This window comes from Gymnoscopelus microlampas (assembly GCF_963454915.1).
Source record: "Gymnoscopelus microlampas genome assembly, chromosome: 12".
In the NCBI taxonomy this organism is placed as follows: Eukaryota; Metazoa; Chordata; class Actinopteri; order Myctophiformes; family Myctophidae; genus Gymnoscopelus; species Gymnoscopelus microlampas.
The window spans coordinates 50,604,027-50,627,267 of NC_139949.1; the positions used below are offsets into that span (position 1 = coordinate 50,604,027).

Consider the following 23,241-nt stretch of genomic DNA (forward strand, 5'->3'; position numbering starts at 1 on the left):
CGGTATATACTGTATGTACATGTTATATATACAGGGTATGAAGCTTTTTTTACCAGGTGCTCGAAGAGCGCCTGAGTCTATGAACCGTCAGAGCAGAGGTCGACATATTACAGATTTGCATTAGACATATTTTCGACACATTTGCGTCATTGGCTGTCCTGGCTGTCCTTCACTCCTTTAAGCCAATGGCCACACGAATGGGGAGACGGCCCGCCCCCCACAGTAACAGCGCTCCGCTCTCCGCTCCCCTCATTCACACTGCAACAGTTGCAGAGCAGACAGTGCAAGTTGTACTGCAGCCTCAGGCTAACATAGTTAGCCTAAATGCTAGCGTGCTTCATTAGACCTAGTTTGGCTATTAAGTTATTATTTGGCCATGTTCACACTGACTTCAATCTTCGCTATTGTTGGGAAGACCTGTGTGGTGTCTAAAAATGTTGCCACCACTTATATAAAAAACATTATTAGCGTTTAGCGTCGCAAATTATGTTGCCAGGTTTGGCGAGAGAAATAAGCATTCCGAAAAACAAGTAATCAGGTCTATGAAAACAAACACACACACACACACACACACACACACACACACACACACACACACACACACACACACACACACACAGAGCACCTGGTAGAATATGACTTCACGTCATTTTCTTTCTTGTTTAAAAACATATTGCAATGATCTTTTTCAGTCACTTTGGGACAATTAGCAGCATTTGTTCTCAAAACTATGTAATCAGTATACAGAAAAGCCTCAGATTTAAAATGTGTTTAAAAGGTAGCGGCTCTGTCTGCACAGATGTCTTTTCAGAGTACTTCACTGACTGAGACTCTTGTCAGACTGTTAACATTGTGACTAGAGTTTTCTCCAGAGTGGACACACTGGTGTGTGCTCATGAGAACTGACTCATGGAAATTCTCGTCACAATGTTTACAGTGGAAAAGTTTTCCCCCAGCGTGGACACGCTGGTGTTTCTTGAGAGCGCTTGACTCATTGAATCTCTTTTTACACTGCGTACATTGGAAAGGTCTTTCTCCAGTGTGGATGCGCTCGTGTCTTGTCAGGGCGCCTGACTGAGTGAAACTCTTGTCGCAATGTTCACAGTGGTAAGGCTTTTCTCCAGTGTGGACACGCTCGTGTCTTTTAAGGCCAGATGACTCACTGAAACTCATGTCACAATGTTTACAGTGGAAGTTTTTTTCTCCAGTGTGTAAACGCTGGTGTTTCTGCAGGTGACATGACTGACTGAAACCTTTGTCACAAAAGGGACAGTGGAAAGGTTTTTCTCCAGTGTGGACATGCTGGTGTACCTTCAGGCGAACTGACCGACTGAAACTCTCGTCACAATATTTACAGTGGAAAGGTTTTTCTCCAGTGTGGACACGCTGGTGTACCTTTAGGCCATCTGATTGACTGAAACTCTTGTTACACTCTGTACAGTGGAAAGATTTTTCTTTAGTATGGACAAGCATGTGCCTCTTCAACTGACTTAACAAACTGAAACTTTTATCACAATGTTGACAGTGGAAAGGTTTTTCTCCAGTGTGGATACGCTGGTGTTTCTTCAGTTTAGATGAACGGCTGAAACTCTTGTTACACAGTTTACAGATGAAAGGTTTTTCTCCAGTGTGGACACCTCCACTGGTCTCCCCCCAATCATCACTGTCTTCAGTGACTTCAGTGTCAGATTCAAGTTCAACTTCAATTTCAGAGCAGTGTGAAGAGTTGTCTTCATCATCATCACTTTTCACTGCTAGTAATGTCTCCTCTGGTCTTTGAAGTATCTCCTCCTGTTCCTCTTTAATGTGTGGAGGCTCTGGTTCCTCCTGGAGCAGACTGGGGCTTCTCTGCTGTTCAGGAGAATCCTCCTCTTTAGACACAACTATGTGAAGGATGTTTAGGAGCAGAAAAATAACATGATAGTGAATACTGGATTACTAAAATGTAAATCTATGTTTCTATCTTCCATGTACAAAGCCATTACCTAGTAAGAATGACTAAAGAGTTACTAAATAAGTACAGGTTGTTACAGGTGGTTCTGGAAACTGAAAACCAGACTTCAAAGTTTTAGCAAGATTTGAGCAAAATATACATTTTAAAAAGTAACCTTAATCAATATATATTTAGTTATATGACCCAACAAATGAATTAAGGTAATAGAACAAATATTTAATCTGAATCATTAAAACATGTTTTGTGTTATCCTTTTAGCCTAAATGTTTTAATGTACCTCTGTGCTGTTTATTCTGTTGTATTGACTGATGACGTATTCAATCAATCAATTCATATCTGAGCTCTAACTTGGGAGTAAGATAGGCTGTGGGCCACACATGGGCAACATGCGGCGCACCTCCAGACACGAAAGTTTGACACGTCTGGTTAAAGTTAATGGGTAGAAGATTGAAATCTACATAAACTGCTTTGTATGACCTATTTGTCTATAAATTAGTCTGTGTGTCTGGGGCTAGTTTCACAAACCACTGTACCGATCAGCGCCACATTTCTTGCTGCCAGTTTTTTTGTTTTTTTTTGCAACCATATCTTATAGTCAGGGGATATCAAAACAAAAATTGGAATAAATTCCTTACCAAAAAAAATCTTCACCAATGTGTTTGTAAAGGTGTCTAGTAACACATCTCACAAAGACTGAACTGCAGTCCACCTAGGAGATTTTTTACTGCTCCTTAAAGTTGGGGTACCCACCATAACCTTGGTTAAAAAAAAATCCCCCAAAAAAATAAAAATGGAATTCTGTTTTAAGTAGCATGTGAGGTGTCAAACTAGGGTGTTTTTATGATTCTGAATCCATTGCAAGCATTTGTTTTGCACCAAAACCACTCCTTGGGCTAAAAACGGCCCAATCTCAATGGGCTTTTTACACAAAAAGTATACCTGGAAAAGGATGGCTATGGCCGTTTATAGCCCAAGGAGTGGTTTTGGTGCAAAACAAATGCTTGCGATGGATTCAGAATCATAAAAACACCCTAGTTTGAACCCTCATATGGTACTTAAAACAGAATTAAAATTGTATTTATTTTTTTGGATTTTTTTTAAACCAAGGTTATGGTGGGTACCCCAACTTTAAGGAGCTGTCAAAAATCCTAGGGGGACTGCATTTCAGTCTTTGTGAGATGTGTTACTAGATACCTTTACAAACACATTGGTGAAGATTTTTTTTGGTAAGGAATTTATTCCAAGATTGGAAAATATTCTGCTAATATCCCCTGACTATTAACGTACTTCCCAGTGAAACAGGGGCTGGGTGGCTCTGAGCCAATCACAGCTGAGTGTTTAAAGGTTTCATGACGTTCAGTTTTACCACACATTAAAAGTCTTTGTCATGGTCCTTCAAACGTGTATAGAAAGTTTTAACAAAAAAATCCACTCCATTGATCCATGGCAGGTGTTTTTCTCTCACATTTCTAAAGCCTTTTCAACTGCAATGAAAAAAGAAATCTTTGCCTGCGGGTGTCGCTGGTGAGGGATTTTGCCTGTCAATCATCGCCTCTGCTCCGCCCGCCCCCAAAGGAAAGGATAGGGGAGGGGAGGGGCGAAGAGGAGAGTGGGCGGGATTAATCGACAGTGACCTCACTGTCGAAGGGCCAAGCTCAGATTACTTTTCAGCCTAATTATTCAGAAAACCCCAGACCACAGAAAATCCACTGAATGTTCAAAGTTCAGATTGTGTGGGTGTAATTGAGGTCATAAACCCCCCCAAAAACATAAAAAATAAAAAAGTGAAAATGAATGTCATAGAACCTTTAAGCTCAATGTTTACAACAGTCACACAGCGTACATGTTTGATTTAAAGTATGTGATCTAAACACGTTGCGTTGCACACGGCAACAAGGCAGTGCTGAATCAAGTGTATGTCACTGCATTGGCTATGTCTCAGCTCAAATGCTTTTGGAAACATTTAATGCAGGGGTGATGCAACTTTGATGATGGAGAGAGCCACTATATTTCCACTCTCACTCCAGAGGGCCACATTGCATATGCTGTACAGACACCTCTTATCTCTGTATTTTAACTTTTTTTTCGTAATTAATGCTCTACTTCGTCATTCTATGTCACAAAAAAGTAGCAAAACTAGCCGATCTACGAGCCCAAAACATGTTGCAGTGCGATGCGTTGAGCTTGTAGATCTGCTATTTTCGGTAATTTTCAATTAGAATCCAGAATTATTTTTTGTTATTTTTTTAATTGGAATTGCGATGCTAGGGTTCAAGTGGTTAAACCTCAAATCAAGAAGCTTATATAAAGCCTGTCAAAGAGCCGTTATCTCACACAGATCAGACTCACAGACCCATGTCTAGACCTCTCACCTTCTACAGAGATGCCAACAAAGTTTTCATAGTTTTCAACTACTACCAAACTTTAACCAGGCATTTCTGGCTGTCATGTCTGGATGTGCTTCTGTTTCATAACGTCATGCACTTGGCCACTTGAGCTGTGTGACAGACAAACCCTGTTGTAGATACTTTGGTCTACGGCCACTCTGTAGTATTACATATTTATGATGGCTATGGATGTTGCTTGATTGATTGATTACTTCATTAGTCAAACAATGAAAATAGCACGGAGGTACAGTAAAACATTTTTAGGCTATAAGGCACAAAAAGTCCTGGGGACTTGTTTCCATTGTGGTCCTATAATATCTGGATGTTATTATTGTCATATTTTGAAACAGAGTTAAACATGTTAAAAAGGGATATTAAGTGATATTTAATGATGGCTATGAATATCCGGAGAGTATCATTGACATGTATTGCCAAGATTATAGTATAGTGAAAATACGTACTGAGGTGTGGATGGTCTTCAGGTTCCTCCTGTTTAATATAAATGTCCCTGGCTGAGTCTGGAGAGTTCATCTTCATCTGCAGCCTGGACTCCACACACTGGTCTGAAATGAAGCAAGTGAATAAGGACTTTAATAACTAGAGACCTAGTGGAGAATAACAATAATATTTGCAGAAGGTTCCCTTCCAGCTTAAACAGTGCGACTTGTAGTAGTTTATTATGGTATATGATTATATGATCATGTTTCACAAGTCATAGTACTTGTGTGTTTCAGCTAGAAGTGAGATTCCCCATTCTAGTGAATGAGGCAGCCTAGAGAGCAGGCCAAAGCGTACACCTTCCGTATGTCACTGATCACATAGTCTCGCGTAGCCAGACAACTATTCCACAATCTCTGAATGCTATATAGAGTCTGGAACTACAACTCCCGAAATCCGAGAGAGGAAACTGGCACTTCCGTTCACGCAAATATATTTTAAAATATCTTTACATTTTATTATTTTATTTCCATTTCTGCTAAGCAGCAAGCTATGTATACTTAGATGATTTGTATTTATATTAGGATACATTTGCGCGACTGTAAAGACGAAACGGAAGTGGGGAGGAGGCTTCATATCCGGTTTATATTCTAATCATGATGAGAGCTTCCGAGTCCCAGACTGTATGACCGGAAACATTTGAAAATTGTGGGAGGCAACAGTATGGCCACGCGAGACTACTGATCACATTACCCCAACAATCAATCATCCAGTTCTAGGCAACACAGAAGGGGGGAGACTTTGTTCTTATTTCCAGACAACAGCTCTGAGGTGTATTAATGACATAGTTCAATGCTGAGAAGTAGTGGTATTCCCCTTTAACACATTGACCGCCAGAGGTTAATCTCATAATGCACCAGTGCCAACGTTTTATTGTTGTTTTTTGTTTTTTTCACGTCACCATAGACCTTGTTAAAATCCTTAAAATTGAGCTGTGCACTGTTTGTAAACATCGCGGAGATCTGCCTGGTTGGACCAGTGAAAATCATGTGTCAAACGGGGCATCCATGTTGTAGTTAGAACGGTTTATGTTAAACAGTGATCACCGAGGAGAAACAACTACAAGGAGAAAATGGAGTTTCAGTTTCGTCATTAGAACGGGGGCCGACGGGATCGGCAAAACCGGATCCCGAATAATTCCGTTTCCGGTGGTGTTACAATGAAATGTGCCATATCAAAAATTGAAAAAAGTTTTTTTTTTTCGAAAAAAAGGAAAAAGCACCAGTTGGCGCAGAGCCCGTAGGCTACGGGATCGGCGCTTTACGGTTGGATTTATTCGGCCCGTAGGCTACGGGCCTGGCGGTCAATGTGTTAAGTGCATGACATCATGAAACAGAAACATCTCCACACATGCATGTTTGTAATAACTGGTAAAAGGTTCAAGTAAAAGTTGCAGTTTAAAATCTATATTACCAGTAATAGATTTTCATGGCATGGCTTTGTACGTTTAGAAATGGGTCTGTGAGTGTGTGAATCTGTATGTCTGTGTGTTCGGGGCGAATCTCACAAACCGCTGTACTGATCAGAGTCACATTTCTGCACGCTGCCAGAAGGCCAAGGGAGTATTTTTCCACATCTGACAGAATGTGTTGCAAGTCATAGTCATGCTTCAGTTTTTGCGCTGATTATGACAGTGCCAATTGTAAGCTATGATGTGTCATGCACTGAAATCTGAAAATATAGTAAGTAGGGGTGTCACGATACGCGATACGTATCGAAACCGAACCGAAAATGACGTACGATACAGTGTATCGAAATCAAAAGCCGTATCGCGATTCAAGGGTTAAAAAATAAAAATACTCCCGCGCAGGCGCACATCCGATTGCACGTCCGGGTGAAGTCATGCGCGAGCCGCTGTTGTGTTTTTCCGTGCATCGCGCATGCGACGGGGGAGGAAAAAAAAGACGACAGGACAAACCCACACACAGTCAGTGCACAACGCAGACAGAGGAGTTTGGAGGAGAGACAGAGAGAGTTACCGCTGTAGCGTTGCGTCTGTACTACTACGTTACATTTCACCATGGCCACTGCTGAAGCCAGCGATGGTAATGATGATACAAAAACGGAAGAATTGGAAAACCCTCCCGCTTCCTTTAAGTCAAAAGTCTGGCAATATTTTGGCCGACGCGTTGTTGACAAAACGGCTACCGTTTGTCGATTATGCTCCACATTGATAGTTTCTCCGTCTTCTCTTTTTCCCCTCTACACACCTAATACCTTTCGGCCAAAAATAGCCGATCTACAAGCTCACAACGCCTCGCAGCGCACATTGATAGTTGCTCCGTCTTCTCTTTTTCCCCTCTACACCTATAATACCTCTCAGCCAAAAATAGCCGATCTACAAGCTCACAACCCCTCCCAGCTGTGAGCTTGTAGATCTGCTTTTTTTGTCTAAAGTTCACCTCAGAAAAGGGATGGGGTTAAGGTAAAAAAAAAAGACCCTGTTGAAGACCCCTGGCTTAGCTTATTATTCACATTTCTTGTTTGTTAAAGCTCTTATCTGTTCAAACAATGTGAACATACTTTAAGATGTTTAAGAACATGTAGCCAAATAACCGTTGTCTTTGGATCCTTTTTTCTTACATGTTCAACTTTGTATTTAGATTTTATTTAGTTATAGAGCTTCACAAGAATGTTGTTGTTGTTAACTCATCTTAAAGAAGAATCTGAAAATGTCAGTTGTTGTAAGGGCATAAAACCCTTTTTGTTATTCTCATTCTCATTTGATATTATTCAAATAAAAGGGACTTATTGAGAAACATGTGTTTTTCTTTACAAATCAAGACAATAGCCTACATTAATAATCATATAGCCCTCAAAGCTGAAAAAAGGACGTTTTAAAAATATATATCGTATCGAAAATCGAATCGAATCGTGACCTTAAAATCGAAAGTCGAATCGAATCGTGGATTAGGCGTATCGTGACACCCCTAATAGTAAGATATACCTGTGTTAATCGTGTTAACCACTTAAACCTTCTATACTTGAACTAAGACTTGGTTGACTGGGGTTGGCTCTGTACGTACTCTTTCCCCTCTCTACACCAACACATTGTGAGCTTCTAGATCGGCTATTTTCAGCCAATGTTCCCCTACAGAATAAGGACGCTAGGGTTCAAGTGGTTAACCCATTGAGACCTGAAGCCGATTCTACGTGTCTCCCAAATCTCAACAGTTTTCTGAAAAACGTATGTTTCTGTATCAGTGGTGCTCAACCTTTTTCATGTCAAGGACCCCCAAAATGATGTGTATTTGGCCCCGGACCCCCATCAAAATATTGTGTTCCAGGGACCCCCAGAAGCAAAGATTTGAGTTAAAAATGTTCGCTTTAAAAATATATATATTCAAAGATTTGCACACATTTTCACGATTTTTTTAAAATAGCAGATCTACAAGCTCGTAGCGCGGCACTTGGTGCCGTGCTATGAGCTTGTATATATGCTATTTTTGAATAGCCAAAGTGTAAAATAATGCTTTTTAGCTCAAATCTAAAAATGACACAGTTCCAGGTCTCAATGTCAAATCAAGAAGCTGAGAAAAAGCCAAAGATCTGTTATCTCACACAGATCAGACTAACAGACTGTCTCACCTCCTACAGAGCCACGCCTGCATTCTGTCATTGTCTGTCATTATATTTTGTTTGCCATGGTTATTGCATTATTGTATGAGATATTGTGACAGTTACACAACAAAACAGAAATATAAATAAAAAGAAACAGAGCGCATGAAACGTACTGAGGTGTGGATGGTCTTCAGGTTCCTCCTGTTTAATAGAAATGTCTCTGGCTGAGTCTGGAGAGTTCATCTTCACCTGCAGTCTGGACTCCACACACTGGTCTGAAATGAAGCAATTGAATAAGGATTAACTGGAGACCTAGTGGAGAATCCAAATAATATTTACAGACGCCTAAGCCCAACTATCATGAACCTTGAATGCAAAGATAATGAGATTGATATGTTAGGGTAGAAATCTCCCTTAATTTAAGATTGCCAATGACATCCTCAAGCTACAACTTCTCCCTAAAATCCCAAACTCAATCTCAGTTAGACTGTTTAGTTCAGATGTAGCCAAGATGATGTAAGAGAGCCTTTGTTCAACAAGAAGAGTTGTTTGGAAACGTTTTAGTTTTCAGAAGGCAGATGAGGACCAACAAGAAATATTGTTCAATATGTATTATGGTGTGTGTGTGTGTGTGTGTGTGTGTGTGTGTGTGTGTGTGTGTGTGTGTGTGTGTGTGTGTGTGTGTGTGTGTGTGTGTGTGTGTGTAAATGATATTTACCCAAGGTTGATTGACTGATGTACTTTATTTAGTAAGACATGAGAACAACAGTACATGGAAGTACAGATTCACAATACAAGGTCTACTAAACTGGAAGACTCATAAAGCACTAAGCTTGTTTAAAATGAGATCCCCACGCACACAACTCATGATGACAATCAAGATGTGTTCCTCAGTTCACTATATTTTCAATAAGAGTCTGTATGTTTACTGTGATACCGTGATGAATACTGGTTGTCCTAAACATGCTAAATGTACCTACATGAAGTAGTGATGCTTTAGTTTGTACATGTTTTCAATTATTCATTTTGTCATACCGAACGATATATTGTTTAGTTACAACAAACTACTTTTGGTCATGTTGTTAATTCTGTTGTAGACGTGCTGAGGCCACAGATCTCCCCCCTTCTGAAAATATGTTGTGCCATAGATAGACCCCCATACAAGATCTGTGTGGATTTGGAAAATATTCCAAAACATTTTTCAAGATTTTTCTTTGATAGCCGAGAACAACGTGAGCTTGTCGATTGGCTATTTTTCACATATCCAATGCATTTGTATATAGGTTTGAAGTGCTTATAGTCGGTTTTGTTGGGCTTGTTTTCACAAACATGGTTGCTTATTTCTCGCAAAATCTGACAACGCTGTCTGATACACGCTGCGTCTGCACACACAGACACACGCTCTGGCTCTCTCAGTCTCTCTCTCTCTCTCTGTGTACAATTGCTCTAAAATAAACAGCCCCCCCTCGAGCACGCTCGCTCACGCTCTCATTTTGTTTTATAATGTTTAACTTAATAGAGGACTGGACGGTAATATTACGGTAGGGACTGTTTTGTTGTGGTAAGGTCCAACGACCCTCCATAGCCATGGTGGCTGGAATGTGCTCTCATTGGCTGTAGCGTACAACTCCTCGCAGAGTCATCTCAGCCACTTCCATACTGTATGATAGTGTCTCATGTCGAGTCGGGGACAGAGACGAATATCTAACCTGGTAGATCTTTGAAAACGGTCGGGAAGCCATCGCCGAGCGTAATTATCGTGGCCGGATCGTCTCGCAGAGCCTTTCACACACAGCGACCAAAACCTCGCCGATCACAGCCCGATCTGCGTCAGATCGGGGGGTTTTGTCGGCGAGCCCCAAAAAAGGTCCCAGACAGCATAATCGGACCAAATATCCTACAGTGTGTACCTGCCCTTACTGAGTTCTGGCTGGTCTTCAAGGTTCCTCCTGTTTCATTGAAACGGGTCTGGCTGGGTCTGGAGAGTTCATCTGCACCTGCTGTGTGGACTCCACAGAGTCTGGAAAGAAAACAATTAAAATCCCAGAGGAGATTAGGATTAATTAAGACCAGAAACTCCTCTTAAACTCAACTTCAACAATAACAGAGAGTAAGGAAGGAGAAACTTGTTTCATTAATCACTTGTCAACTGGGCAAGTTAATTTTTCACAGAGCACTTCAATTATGAATAATAACCTTTTTCAGGTCAAGTTGCCTAGCATAAAAATATGTTCTTTGCAGTTTTGAATATTATGTGGATATATTATGAAGATGATGTAAATCTCTCACTGATAGAAAATGTTTCCTCTTAAAAGGTAAGTAAAACAATTCCCACAGCTCAGCTCAGTTGTTTTTTAGTTTTTTTTTAATATTCTCAATTATTTAGAAATGGTTTATGCAAATGAAAAATGTTCATGCTTTCTTTTTTCAGGAAAACACTCCTCACTCCAAGTAACACAATATTCCTAATGTACACACACACACACACACACACACACACACACAAACACATTTGAAAAGATATGCTAGGGACCCCCATAAGAGACGATTCGCACACAGGCTCTAGCATTGATTTTCAACCATTTTGATTTCAAGGACCCCCAATTGCATTAGGCTACGGACCCCCATTTAATGGCATTTCTATGGGACCCCAATTTATATAGTAAAATCAATGTTATTTTAACTCTGAGTGTACAAATGGAACCAAATGGACCCGTTCCATTTGTACACTCTCAGAGTTACAGACCCATAAGGGTCCATTTGGTTCCTAACTGTCCATAATTTAGCTGGGGACCCCCTGGAACTCCCTCAAGGACCCCTGGGGGTCCCCGGACCCCACTTTGAGAACCAAATGCCTTAGTTAACGTTCCTGGACGTCCCTCATTTCTCCAACCGTCACAGGGTCAGGTTTAGCAGCAGGTTAACGTGACGTCACAGGGTCAGGTTTAGCAGCAGGTTAACGTGACGTCACAGGTTTAGCAGCAGGTTAGCGTGACGTCACAGGGTCAGGTTTACCAGCAGGTTAACGTGACGTCAGGGTCAGGTTTAGCAGCAGGTTAACGTGGTATTTCACTCACTGTCTTCTCAATCTCATCCCACGTTGTCAGAGGAACACAGAGTGAAGCCCTGGTTGCTCAAAGCTCCATGTTAGCTTAGCATTAGCGTTAGCATTAGTCCACAAAACAAACAGTCTTTGAACTTCGTGTGTAAATTCCTCCTGTTTTCATAACTTTACACAGACTGTCGTACAAAGACATTTTTGACACAAGTTACACAAAGGTTTGTTCACTGTAAACTTATAATTTAACAAACTTTCTCTGTATCACGTTCACTCTCTGCTGTTTGTTTGGCTCTCTCGTTCACAACGGACGACCCGGACTAGAGAGGGACGAACACCGGATACGTGTCCGTCCCTCTCTCTCATCCGTGTTGCAACACACACTACTCTTGAGTTCCCGCAGATTGTTAACCCCACAAATGCTGGTTTACATCATAAAACATGAAACATCGTTTTTCAACAGAACTATTTACATACAGTTCAGAGTTGTGGTTATTGTACCAGAATGTTCTGGGAAACAGACAGTTCTGTAAGATAGATTGATTGTAATGGATGAATTTCACTGGGTCAGACTGACCTAAAATGGTGTAACTAATCATTAGATTTCATAATATTGTACACCAAGTAGGGCCATAAGAAGGTATAAAACAAGACCGCATATGTTTCACCGTACTGATAACAATCCATTAAACAATTCATAATAATGAAACTTAGTGCATGTGTGTCCACGCATTATAGTGCTTTCCATTCCATAGGCTTTAATTGTCTCCGCCGCCAGGCCGAAAGGCATAGCGAGAGAGTATGTTTTGCCCCCTAGCTGTCTGTCCGTCCGTGTGTGTGTCCGTCCGTTCGTCCTTCTGTCTGCGACCAGCTAATCTCCGCCACTGTTGGCCCTATCGCTGTGAAACTGTGCACACACACTCCCTGGATGCCACAGCAGAACTGGTAAAACAGTTCTAGCTTATACAATTGATATGGGTTACGTGGTCATTTATAATATAAAAAATGAATAACACCACACTATTGTGCAAAAAATATATTGTGATCAAAATAATAATGTTACCGATAACACTTCTAACTGATTGTTGTAATTAAAAAAAAAAAAAAAAAAAAAGCTTGGGAATGTATCCTAAAGATGAGTCCTAATGAAAACTTCTGTTGACAGGAGCAGTATAAATATCTATTATATTTTTTAAATGTCTATCCAACCCCCTGACAACATACAGCTGTTGTCAGGGGGTTGATCCCCCCAGGGAAGGTAATTTATAGTAGAATGTTGTTGTTTTTTCCCCCTTGGTGTGAATGCACTGATGTCTTTTCAGAGATCTTTACTGACTGAAACTCTTGCCAAACTGTTAACATTGTGACAAGAGAAGAGTTTTCTCCAGTGTGGACAAGCTGTTGTCTCTTCAGGTCAGTTGACTGAATACAATTCTTGTCACATTGTTTACAGTGGAAATATGTTTTTCTCCACTGTGGATACACTGGTGTAACTTAAGGCAACGTAATCCATCAAAACTCTTGCCACAATGTTAACAGTGGAATCAGGGGCGCCGATTTATGTCCACGCTATTGGGTGCACAACGCAACGTGCGCAACGCACGCGGGCGAATTTGGTACAAAAATGTACTCCATATAGTGTGGGTTTTTTTTTCTTCTTTTTTTTTGGATTAGTTTGTAATGGGTGCTCGTCATTTCCCCTGGGTGCTTTATCCCCGAGAAACCCACAGTATCGGCGCTCTTGAGTGGAATGACTTTTCTCCATTGTGGACATGCTGGTGTCTCTTCAGCTGACCTCCTGACTAACTGAAACTCTTGTCAAAATGTTTACAATGGATATTTTTCTCCAGTGAGGATAAGCTCAGGTGTCTTTAGATTGCCTAACCCACTGAATCTCGTCATAATGTCTACAGTGGAAAGGTTTTTCTCCAGGGTGGACTAAAATCTTCCACACATCCAAAATGTCGTAATATTTGGCGATCATAGTGTTTCACATTCCTGATAATAATCCATTAACCATAAAGCATAATAATGAAACATCTTCTGTATGCATGCACTATAGTGTTTTCCATGTTTTAATTTGCTATCACATCATAATGTAATAATGTAATACAACTAAATGATTAACATAGCCATCCCATTAATTGTAACAATTACTGCCATAATTCATAAAAAACTACATGCAAAATATCTTTCCTTTTATTTATTTTTTATCCTTTAATTAAAAAATAAAATAATTGAAATAGTGCCCCATTCATTGGGCATGTAATAGAGCACAGAAAAATGACATTAAATCATAATATAAAAACTGTAACATTCTAGTAAAACAGTTCTACCTTATACAATTGATATGGTTTACATTAGGGATGTCCGATTTTATCGGCCTCCCGATATTATCGGCCGATATTAGCATAAAAATTGATATCGGGAAAATATCGGTATCGGGTTTTTTTTTTTTTGCTTTATAAATAAGTTACAGGAGTTCTTACTGTATATGGTGTGTGTGATATGAAATTTGAGCTTACCCTAATCACAATAATCCCCGCATATATCGGTATCGGTTGATATCGGTATCGGTAATTAAGAGTTGGACAATATCGGTAATATTCGGTATATCGGTTATCGGTAAAAAAGCCAATATCGGACAACCCTAGTTTACATGGTCATTTATAGTATACATTAATACCAAAATAATTAGCAATACCTCTAGGTAAAGTTATCATAAACTGATACAAAACAAAAGAGCTGGGGAATGACTCCAAAAGACAAGTCCTATAGTAGCAGTATAAATATACATGACATTTGTGCCTCTCTATCGAACTCCCTGACAACATACAACTTTTAATTTGATCCTCACACTGAGCTGATTTATAGTGGATTTGTTTTTTTCTTTTTCCCCTCCTTTGGTGTGAATGCACTGATGTCTTTTCAGAGCACTTAACTGACTGTCACAATATTTACAGTGGAAAGGTTTTTATCCTGTGTGGACACGCTGGTGTCTCTTCAGTGGACCTTTCTGAGTGAAACGCTTGTCACAATGTTCACAGTGGAAAGGTCTTTCTCCAGTGTGAACACGCTGGTGCCTTTCCAGGGCATGTGACTGAATGAAACGCTTGTCACAATGTTCACAGTGGAAAGGTCTTTCTCCACTGTGGAGAAGCAGGTGTGTCCTCAGGGTATCTGACCGACTGAAACTCATGTCACAATGTTTACAGTGGAAAGGTTTTTCTACAGTGTGGATACGCTGGTGTCTAGTCAGGTAAGAATACTTAATGAAAGTCATGTTACAATGATTACAGTTGAAAGTTGTTTCTCCGTTATGGATCATCTGGTGTCTCTTGAGCCAATATGAACTTCTGCAACGCTTGTTACACAGTTTACACTGGAAAGGTTTTTCTCCAGTGTGGACACCTCCACTTGTCTCCCCCCAATCATCACTGTCTTCAGTGACTTCAGCGTCAGATTCAAGTTCAACTTCAATTTCAGAGCAGTGTGAAGAGTTGTCTTCATCATCATCACTTTTCACTGCTAGTAATGTCAACATTGACCCATCAGGCTCCTCTGGTCTTTGAAGTATCTCCTCCTGTTCCTCTTTAATGTGTGGAGGCTCTGGTTCCTCCTGGAGCAGACTGGGGCTTCTCTGCTGTTCAGGCGAATCCTCCTCTTTACACACAACCATGTGCAGGATGTCTAGGAGCAGAAAAATAACACAATAGTCAACACTGGATTCTTAAAATGTAAATCTATTTTTCTATCTTCCATGGCCAATGTACAAAACTATTACCTAAGACTGACCAGTTACTAAATGAGTACAGGTTGTTACAGGTGGTTCTGGAAACTCACAATCAGGCTTCAAAGTTTCAGAAAGATTCTAGGTAAATACATATTTTAAAAAAGTAACCTGAATCGATATATTTAGTTATTTTATCAAACAAATGAATAATGTTAACAAATACTTTATTTGAATCAATAATATACATTACTACTTCATATGTGAGTTCTGCTTTGGGAGTAAGTTAGGCTGTAGTGTAGGCCAAGCCATTTACAACTGGATTTGTCTTTATGTATGTATGTATGTATGTATGTATGTATGTATGTATGTATGTATGTATGTATGTATGCATGCATGTATGTATGTATGTATGTATGTATGCATGCGCGCACGTTTGTGTGTGTATGCATGTCACCTCCAAGGTAGACCAATCATAGCTCATGCTAAGTGCACATAAGTACATGTCTGGTGAAAGTTAATGGGTCAATGTTTACAATCTGATTTTCATGACGTGGCTCTGTGTGTCTAGAAATTAGACTTTGAATATGTCTGTGACTGGGGCTGATTTCACAAACCAATCCACTGTACCGATCATTGCCAAATCTTGTGTATGCTGCCAGTAGGCCAAGCAAGTATTATTATTTTACATGTCTCTGCTGTCCGGCACCAGCTAACTCCAAAATTAAGTGCAGACTGTAAGCTTTCAAGTGAAGTGACATGCACAGAAATCTGGTTAATTGCTCAAGATGTGCAATTAGTAATGTTGTTAATCACACAGTTTTAAGTTCTAGCTGGCAATAAAATCTATCCAACGAGTTGAAAAAAGTATTTAAATCACCTCAGTCCTCATCCGGTTAGTTACATGTTTTTAAGACCGTAGAGATAACATTATTGATTCCCCTACTGGTCAAATGTTGAATAGCATCTTCTAATGCAATATATTATGTAACCGGACGAGGACAGAGGCAAATTAAATACTTTTTTTTCCCAACTCGTTGGATATATTTTCACATGAAACGTACTGAGGAGTGGATGGTCTTCAGGTTCCTCCTGTTTAATAGAAATGTCCATGGTTGAGTCTGGAGGAGAGTTCATCTTCACCAAAAATCAAACAAACAGTCTTTGAGCTTCGTGTGTAAATTCCTCCTGTTGTCACAACAACAACGTGCAGCTTGTCACTCTGACACTGGTTATACACAAAGTATGTTTTGTTCACTACAAATATAATATTCTAACACATATTCTCTGTATCGCGTTTGTTTGTTTGTCTCTCTCCCAGACGTGTAGGATGTGTTTCAACCCGGACGAGAGAGAGGGACGGACACATCAGACCCGTGTCCGGGTTGAAACACACACTTAAGTCTTGTGTTCCCGCAGATTGCTAGCCCCACAAACACACTTAGAACATCACTCAGGGCATACTGGTGAACCCAGGAAAGCTGGACTTATCCCCAAGTTGACAAAATAAGAATATAATATTTAATATTCCATATTTTATTTAGTAATAAAATGGTTGTTTAGTTGCAGTTTCATCTGGAGTGGACATGGTTTGACAGTGATTGTGATCTACCACCAGCAGAGGGCAGTAGAACATTGCACAGTAGAACAGCAAGTTGTCAGGTAGTGATTATTCTAGGAATACACAAGCGTGTGTGTGTGTGTGTGTGTGTGTGTGTGTGTGTGTGTGTGTGTGTGTGTGTGTGTGTGTGTGTGTGTGTGTGTGTGTGTGTGCGTGTGAGAGAAATAAATGGGAAAATAGTGCTGGGGAAATGGTTGGTTGAAGGATAATAATAATGAATCATCATGTATACTTTACATTACTTAATACCATTTTTCAAATATTTAATGTTTAAACATCTTGGACAAATTAGCCAATTGTAAATCGAGGTGCCCAGATGTCCCTAGTGCCCACCTATCCTGTATCCGATTTGAACATGCTTGTAGAACATTTCACATTTAAGGCCTTAGTTTAACAATTGCTATAAAACCTGTGGATGTCATTATGGCATAAACAATAAGTTGAAGGGTACATTTTGGAGGTTCAAATCATGTACAGCCTACTTATTTCATACCCTTTTCCCAAGCATTCTTTTATTATTTACTTTTTCACATTTTGCAAACAACTGCCAATGTCAAACTGCAAAACATACATACATACACAATACATGTCTGGTGTATGGCTGAAACAAAGCATTTAATTTACTTGAGATGATGGTCTGAATAGAACTTGTAACAACCATGTTACAATATGTGTGATGTAGTAGCCTAATGCAGGTGTAAGACCATTGTGTTTGTGCTGTAGTTTTCTATGCATTTCGGGGGATTTGGGTTTTTTTCGGCCATGCAGCTTTGCCGCGAGCCCAGGATAGGTGTCCCTTATTTGAATCTCTGGGTGTTGGCAACCCTACCCGGTAGTGCTCCTCCAAAACGGGCCTGATGGTCCTCTGTAAAAGATTGGGAACTGGACTGTGAATTCCTCATACTGTACGGGCTGGAGGCGGTGCCTGACAGTGGGGGGTTTTGAACGGCGAAGAGTAGGATGGAGGCGGTGCTACGTCCTCCATCCTGGGTATATATTAATACCAAAATAATTTGCAATACCCCTAGGTAAAAAAGAAAGAAAGTTACCGTTATCATAAACTGATACAAAAAACGAAAGAGCTGGGGAATGACTCCAAAAGACAAGTCCTAATGGGAACTTCTGTTGAGATCAGTAGAACAGTATAAATATACATGATATTTGTGCCTCTTCATCCAACTCCCTGACAACATACAGCTTTTAATTTGATCCTCCCAGTGAGCTGATTTATAGTGGAAAGTGTTTTATTTTTTCGCTCCTTTGGTGTGAATGCAATGATGTCTTTTCAGAGCACTTAACTGACTGTCACATTATTTACAGTGGAAAGGTTTTTATCCTGTGTGGACACGCTGGTGTCTCTTTAGGTCACCTGGCCAACTGTAACTCTTGTCACAATGTTTACACTGGATAACTTTTTCTACAGTGTGGACACGCTGGTGTGTCTTCAGGTTATCTGACCGCCAGAAACTCTTGTCACAATATTTACAGTGGAAAGGTTTTTCTACAGTGTGGACACGCTGGTGTCTAGTCAGGTAAGAATATCTGCTTTTCACTGCTAGTAATATCAGCTTATCCACACTGGAGAAAGGAAAGGTCTTTCTCCAGTGTGGATAAGCTGGTGTGTCTTCAGGATATCTGACCGCCAGAAACTCTTGTCACAATATTTACAGTGGAAAGGTTTTTCTACAGTGTGGAGTCTGTGGACACGCTGGTGTCTAGTCAGGTAAGAATACTTAATGAAAGTCATGTTACAATGATTACAATTGAAAGTTGTTTCTCCGTTATGGATCATCTGGTGTCTCTTGAGAAAATATGAACTGCTGAAACTCTTGTTACACAGTTTACACTGGAAAGGTTTTTCTCCAGTGTGGACACCTCCACTTGTCTCCCCCCAATCATCAGTGTCTTCAGTGACTTCAGTGTCAGATTCAAGTTTAACTTCAATTTCATAGCAGTGTGAAGAGTTGTCTTCATCATCTTCACTTTTCACTGCTAGTAATGTCAACATTGACCCATCAGGCTCCTCTGGTCTTTGAAGTATCTCCTCCTGTTCCTCTTTAATGTGTGGAGGCTCTGGTTCCTCCTGGAGCAGACTGGGGCTTCTCTGCTGTTCAGGAGAATCCTCCTCTTTACACACAACCATGTGCAGGATGTCTAGGAGCAGAAAAATAACACAATAGTCAACACTGGATTCTTAAAATGAAAATCTATCTTCCATGGCCAATGTACAAAACTATTACCTAAGACTGACCAGTTACTAAATGAGTACAGGTTGTTACAGGTGGTTCTGGAAACTCACAATCAGGCTTCAAAGTTTCAGAAAGATTCTAGGTAAATACATATTTTAAAAAGTAACCTGAATCGATATATTTAGTTATTTTATCAAACAAATGAATAATGTTGAGAACAAATACTTAATTTGAATCAATAATATACATGACTACTTCATATGTGAGTTCTGCTTTGGGAGTAAGTTAGGCTGTAGGCCAAGCCATTTACAACTGGATTTGTCTTTATGTATGTATGTATGTATGTATGTATGTATGTATGTATGTATGTATGTATGTATGTATGTATGTATGTATGTATGTATGTGCGTGCGTGCGTGTGTGTATGCATGTCACCTCCAAGGTAGACCAATCATAGCTCATGCTAAGTGCACATAAATACATGTCTGGTGAAAGTTAATGGGTCAATGTTTACAATCTATGTAAACTGATTTTCATGGCGTTGCTCTGTGTGTCTAGAAATTAGACTTTGAATCTGTCTGTGACTGGGGCTAATTTCACAAACCGATCCACTGTACCGATCATTGCCAAATCTTGTGCATGCTGCCAGTAGGCCAAGCAAGTATTATTATTTTACATGTCTCTGCTGTCCGGCAGGAACCAGCTAACTCCAAAATGTTCATTTTTCAGAAAATGAAAAAAACAAAAAAGAAAATAGAGTTAGGAGGTTTTGGTCATCATTGATAAGAACAGCTGAATGGACCTCCAAGCTCACAATGAGGTTGGAGGTCAAAAGGGGGTGGAGCCTGGAGTCAGAAAAAACAGCTAACTCCACCCCCCTTTGCTGGAGTTAGGGTTAGCAAAAAGTTTGAGGATCCAATGGAGTTTCATAGTTTTCAACTACTACCAAACTTTAACCAGGCATTCCTGGCTGTCATGTCTGGATGTGCTTCTGTTTCATAACATCATGCACATGGCGGCTTGAGCTGTGAGCTGTGAGACTGACGAAACCTGTTGTAGATGCTTCGGTCTACGACCACTCTAATAAAACTGTAATAAAATGTGGTGCAGTGTTTCTTTTCTATTGCATATTTAATGATGGCTATGCACATTGATCGGTTGATTTATTACTTCATTAGTCAAACAATGTACATAGCACGGAGGTACAGTAAAGCATATAGGGCCCTATTTTCGCCCGTGCCTTAACCATTATCCCTAAACTTCTTTACCATGTTTCACTATTTTTAAAAATATTTTCAAATAGTTCAAATAGCCAATCTACAAGCTCACAACGTGTCGATGTAGATCGGCTAGTTGCACCCGTGACCCGTGGGCTGTGTTTTTGATTTGTACATGGACCAGGCTTTCCAAGATAAACATTCTAAGTGCCAACCGTTACTTAGAATCATAACAAACCTTGGGTACAGATGTAGATTCTGTATCATATATTTGGAAGCCTGGGCCATGTATATAAACTGACCACCAGTGGCCTGAGAATCGCTGGCATGACAAAAAAGAAAGCCTAACAACTTGCTAAATATTGCTCTGTTTCAGCTTTTATAGGCAGTTTGTCTAGACAAACTGCCTATAAAAGCTGTAAACAGAGCAATATTTAGCAAAAAAAAAAACAGACTCTATGTGGAGGAGAGAGGTGATATATGAATGCATGAATGAATGACATTTTTATTTTCGTGTCATGCCACCGTTTTGGGCCATCCCATATGGGCAGCGGTGTCATGGTGATGTTTCTACTGCCAGGACGGTACTTTAATGACGTCACGTGCACGCGCTCGCACGGTACGCGCACACCGCGCACATTTTATTTTACCTTAAATTAGGTAACATGTTTGTATAGGAAATATTTTTAGCTTAGTTCTAGTTTTTTTAAACTAATACAAATTCAAGGAATGGCATTTATTATAGAGCTGAAACTAAAAGTTTGCTTTGAACGAGTATCTTTCTCTTTTTCGATGCTGACGCATTGTTGCGTGCAGACAGGATACTGGCAGCAGCCCTACTGAAGCTCTGTCTTGGGTGTTACACCAAAAGAAGTGACTGACCAGAGACTTTTTGTGTATTCTCACCAGAATAAACCGTCAATAAGAGAGAGAAGTGGTCTGGAACTTCATTAACAGATCACACGTTACATGTGCACCACAAGACAATATGACCAATTTGTTACTACTATTACCTTTATATTAAATTTCATCTTGTCTGGTTCCACACTGTAGAAGCAGAATAATTATCCTGCGAATAGTGCAGATAGCAACTGCTGTATATGACAATTAAACACTATGAAGCTGGAAAAGAAAGAGACTTACTGAGTTCTGGCTGGTCTTCAGGTTCCTCCTGTTTCATTGACACGGGTCTGGCTGGGTCTGGAGAGTTCATCTGCACCTGCTGTCTGGACTCCACTGGAATGAAACAATTAAGATCCCAGAGGAGATTAGGATTAATAAGGAAAGGTCTTTCTCCAGTGTGGATAAGCTGGTGTGTCTTCAGGATATCTGACCTCCAGAAACTCTTGTCACAATATTTACAGTGGAAAGGTTTTTCTACAGTGTGGAGTCTGTGGACACGCTGGTGTCTAGTCAGGTAAGAATACTTAATGAAAGTCATGTTACAATGATTACAATTGAAAGTTGTTTCTCCGTTATGGATCATCTGGTGTCTTTTGAGAAAATATGAACTGCTGAAACTCTTGTTACACAGTTTACACTGGAAAGGTTTTTCTCCATTATGGATCACCTGGTGTCTCTTGAGCCAATATGAACTTCTGAAACGCTTGTTACACAGTTTACACTGGAAAGGTTTTTCTCCAGTGTGGACACCTCCACTTGTCTCCCCCCAATCATCAGTGTCTTCAGTGACTTCAGTGTCAGATTCAAGTTTAACTTCAATTTCATAGCAGTGTGAAGAGTTGTCTTCATCATCATCACTTTTCAGTGCTACTAATGTCAACATTGACCCAACAGGCTCCTCTGGTCTTTGAAGTAGCTCCACCTGTTCCTCTTTAATGTGTGGAGGCTCTGGTTCCTCCTGGAGCAGACTGGGGCTTCTATGCTGTTCAGGCGAAACCTCCTCTTTACACACAACCATGTGCAGGATGTCTAGGAGCAGAAAAATGACACAATAGTCAACACTGGATTCTTAAAATGTAAATCTATTTTTCTATCTTCCATGGCCAATGTACAAAACTATTACCTAAGACTGACCAGTTACTAAATGAGTACAGGTTGTTACAGGTGGTTCTGGAAACTCACAATCAGGCTTCAAAGTTTCAGAAAGATTCTAGGTAAATACATATTTTAAAAAGTAACCTGAATCGATACATTTAGTTATTTGATCAAACACATGAATAATGTTGAGAACAAATACTTAATTTGAATCAATAATATACATGACTACTTCATATGTGAGTTCTGCTTTGGGAGTAAGTTAGGCTGTAGGCCAAGCCATTTACAACTGGATTTGTCTTTATGTATGCATGTATGTATGTATGTATGTATGTATGTATGTATGTATGTATGTATGTATGTATGTATGTATGTATGTATGTATGTATGTATGTATGTGTGTGTGTGTGTGTGTGTGTGTGTGTGTGTGTGTGTGTGTGTGTGTGTGTGTATGCGCGCGCGTGCGTGCGTGTGTGTATGCATGTCACCTCCAAGGTAGACCAATCATAGCTCATGCTAAATGCACATAAGTACATGTCTGGTGAAAGTTAATGGGTCAATGTTTACAATCTATGTAAACTGATTTTCATGACGTGGCTCTGTGTGTCTAGAAATTAGACTTTGAATCTGTCTGAGACTGGGGCTAATTTCACAAACCGATCCACTGTACCGATCATTGCCAAATTGTGTGCATGCTGCCAGTAGGCCAAGCGAGTATTATTATTTTACATGTCTCTGCTGTCCGGCAGGAACCAGCTAACTCAAAATGTTAATTTTTCAGAAAATGAAAAAAACAAAAAAGAAAATGGAGTTAGGAGGTTTTGTTCATCATTGATAAGAACAGCTGAATGGACCTCCAAGCTCATAATGAGGTTGGAGGTCAAAAGGGGGTGGAGCCTGGAGTCAGAAAAAACAGCTAACTCCACCCCCCTTTGCTGGAGTTGGTTTAGCAAAGAGTTTGAGGATCCAATGGAGTTTCATAGTTTTCAACTACTACCAAACTTTAACCAGGCATTTCTGGCTGTCAT

At 40.1% G+C, this 23,241-nt stretch overlaps 1 protein-coding gene across 4 annotated transcripts; it reads right to left on the minus strand.

The window, feature by feature from the left end:
- Positions 1-664: 664 nt before the first annotated feature.
- On the minus strand, positions 665-16,344 carry LOC311057878 (uncharacterized protein). 4 transcript variants are annotated; one of them, XM_084075010.1, is made up of 5 exons: positions 11,713-11,771; positions 10,321-10,420; positions 8,574-8,675; positions 4,803-4,904; positions 665-1,883 (listed from the first exon to the last, which is right to left on the minus strand). In XM_084075010.1, the coding sequence occupies exons 3-5, from the start codon at positions 8,641-8,643 to the stop codon at positions 808-810; spliced, it is 1,248 nt and encodes a 415-aa protein (XP_083931136.1). In that variant the 5' UTR covers positions 8,644-8,675; positions 10,321-10,420; positions 11,713-11,771; the 3' UTR covers positions 665-807. The 4 variants fall into 4 exon arrangements, with proteins under 4 accessions (XP_083931136.1, XP_083931135.1, XP_083931134.1 ...); XM_084075009.1 differs by having other exon boundaries at positions 11,478-11,759; XM_084075008.1 differs by lacking the exons at positions 10,321-10,420; positions 11,713-11,771 and adding an exon at positions 16,253-16,344.
- Between the last annotated feature and the right edge of the window lie 6,897 nt (positions 16,345-23,241).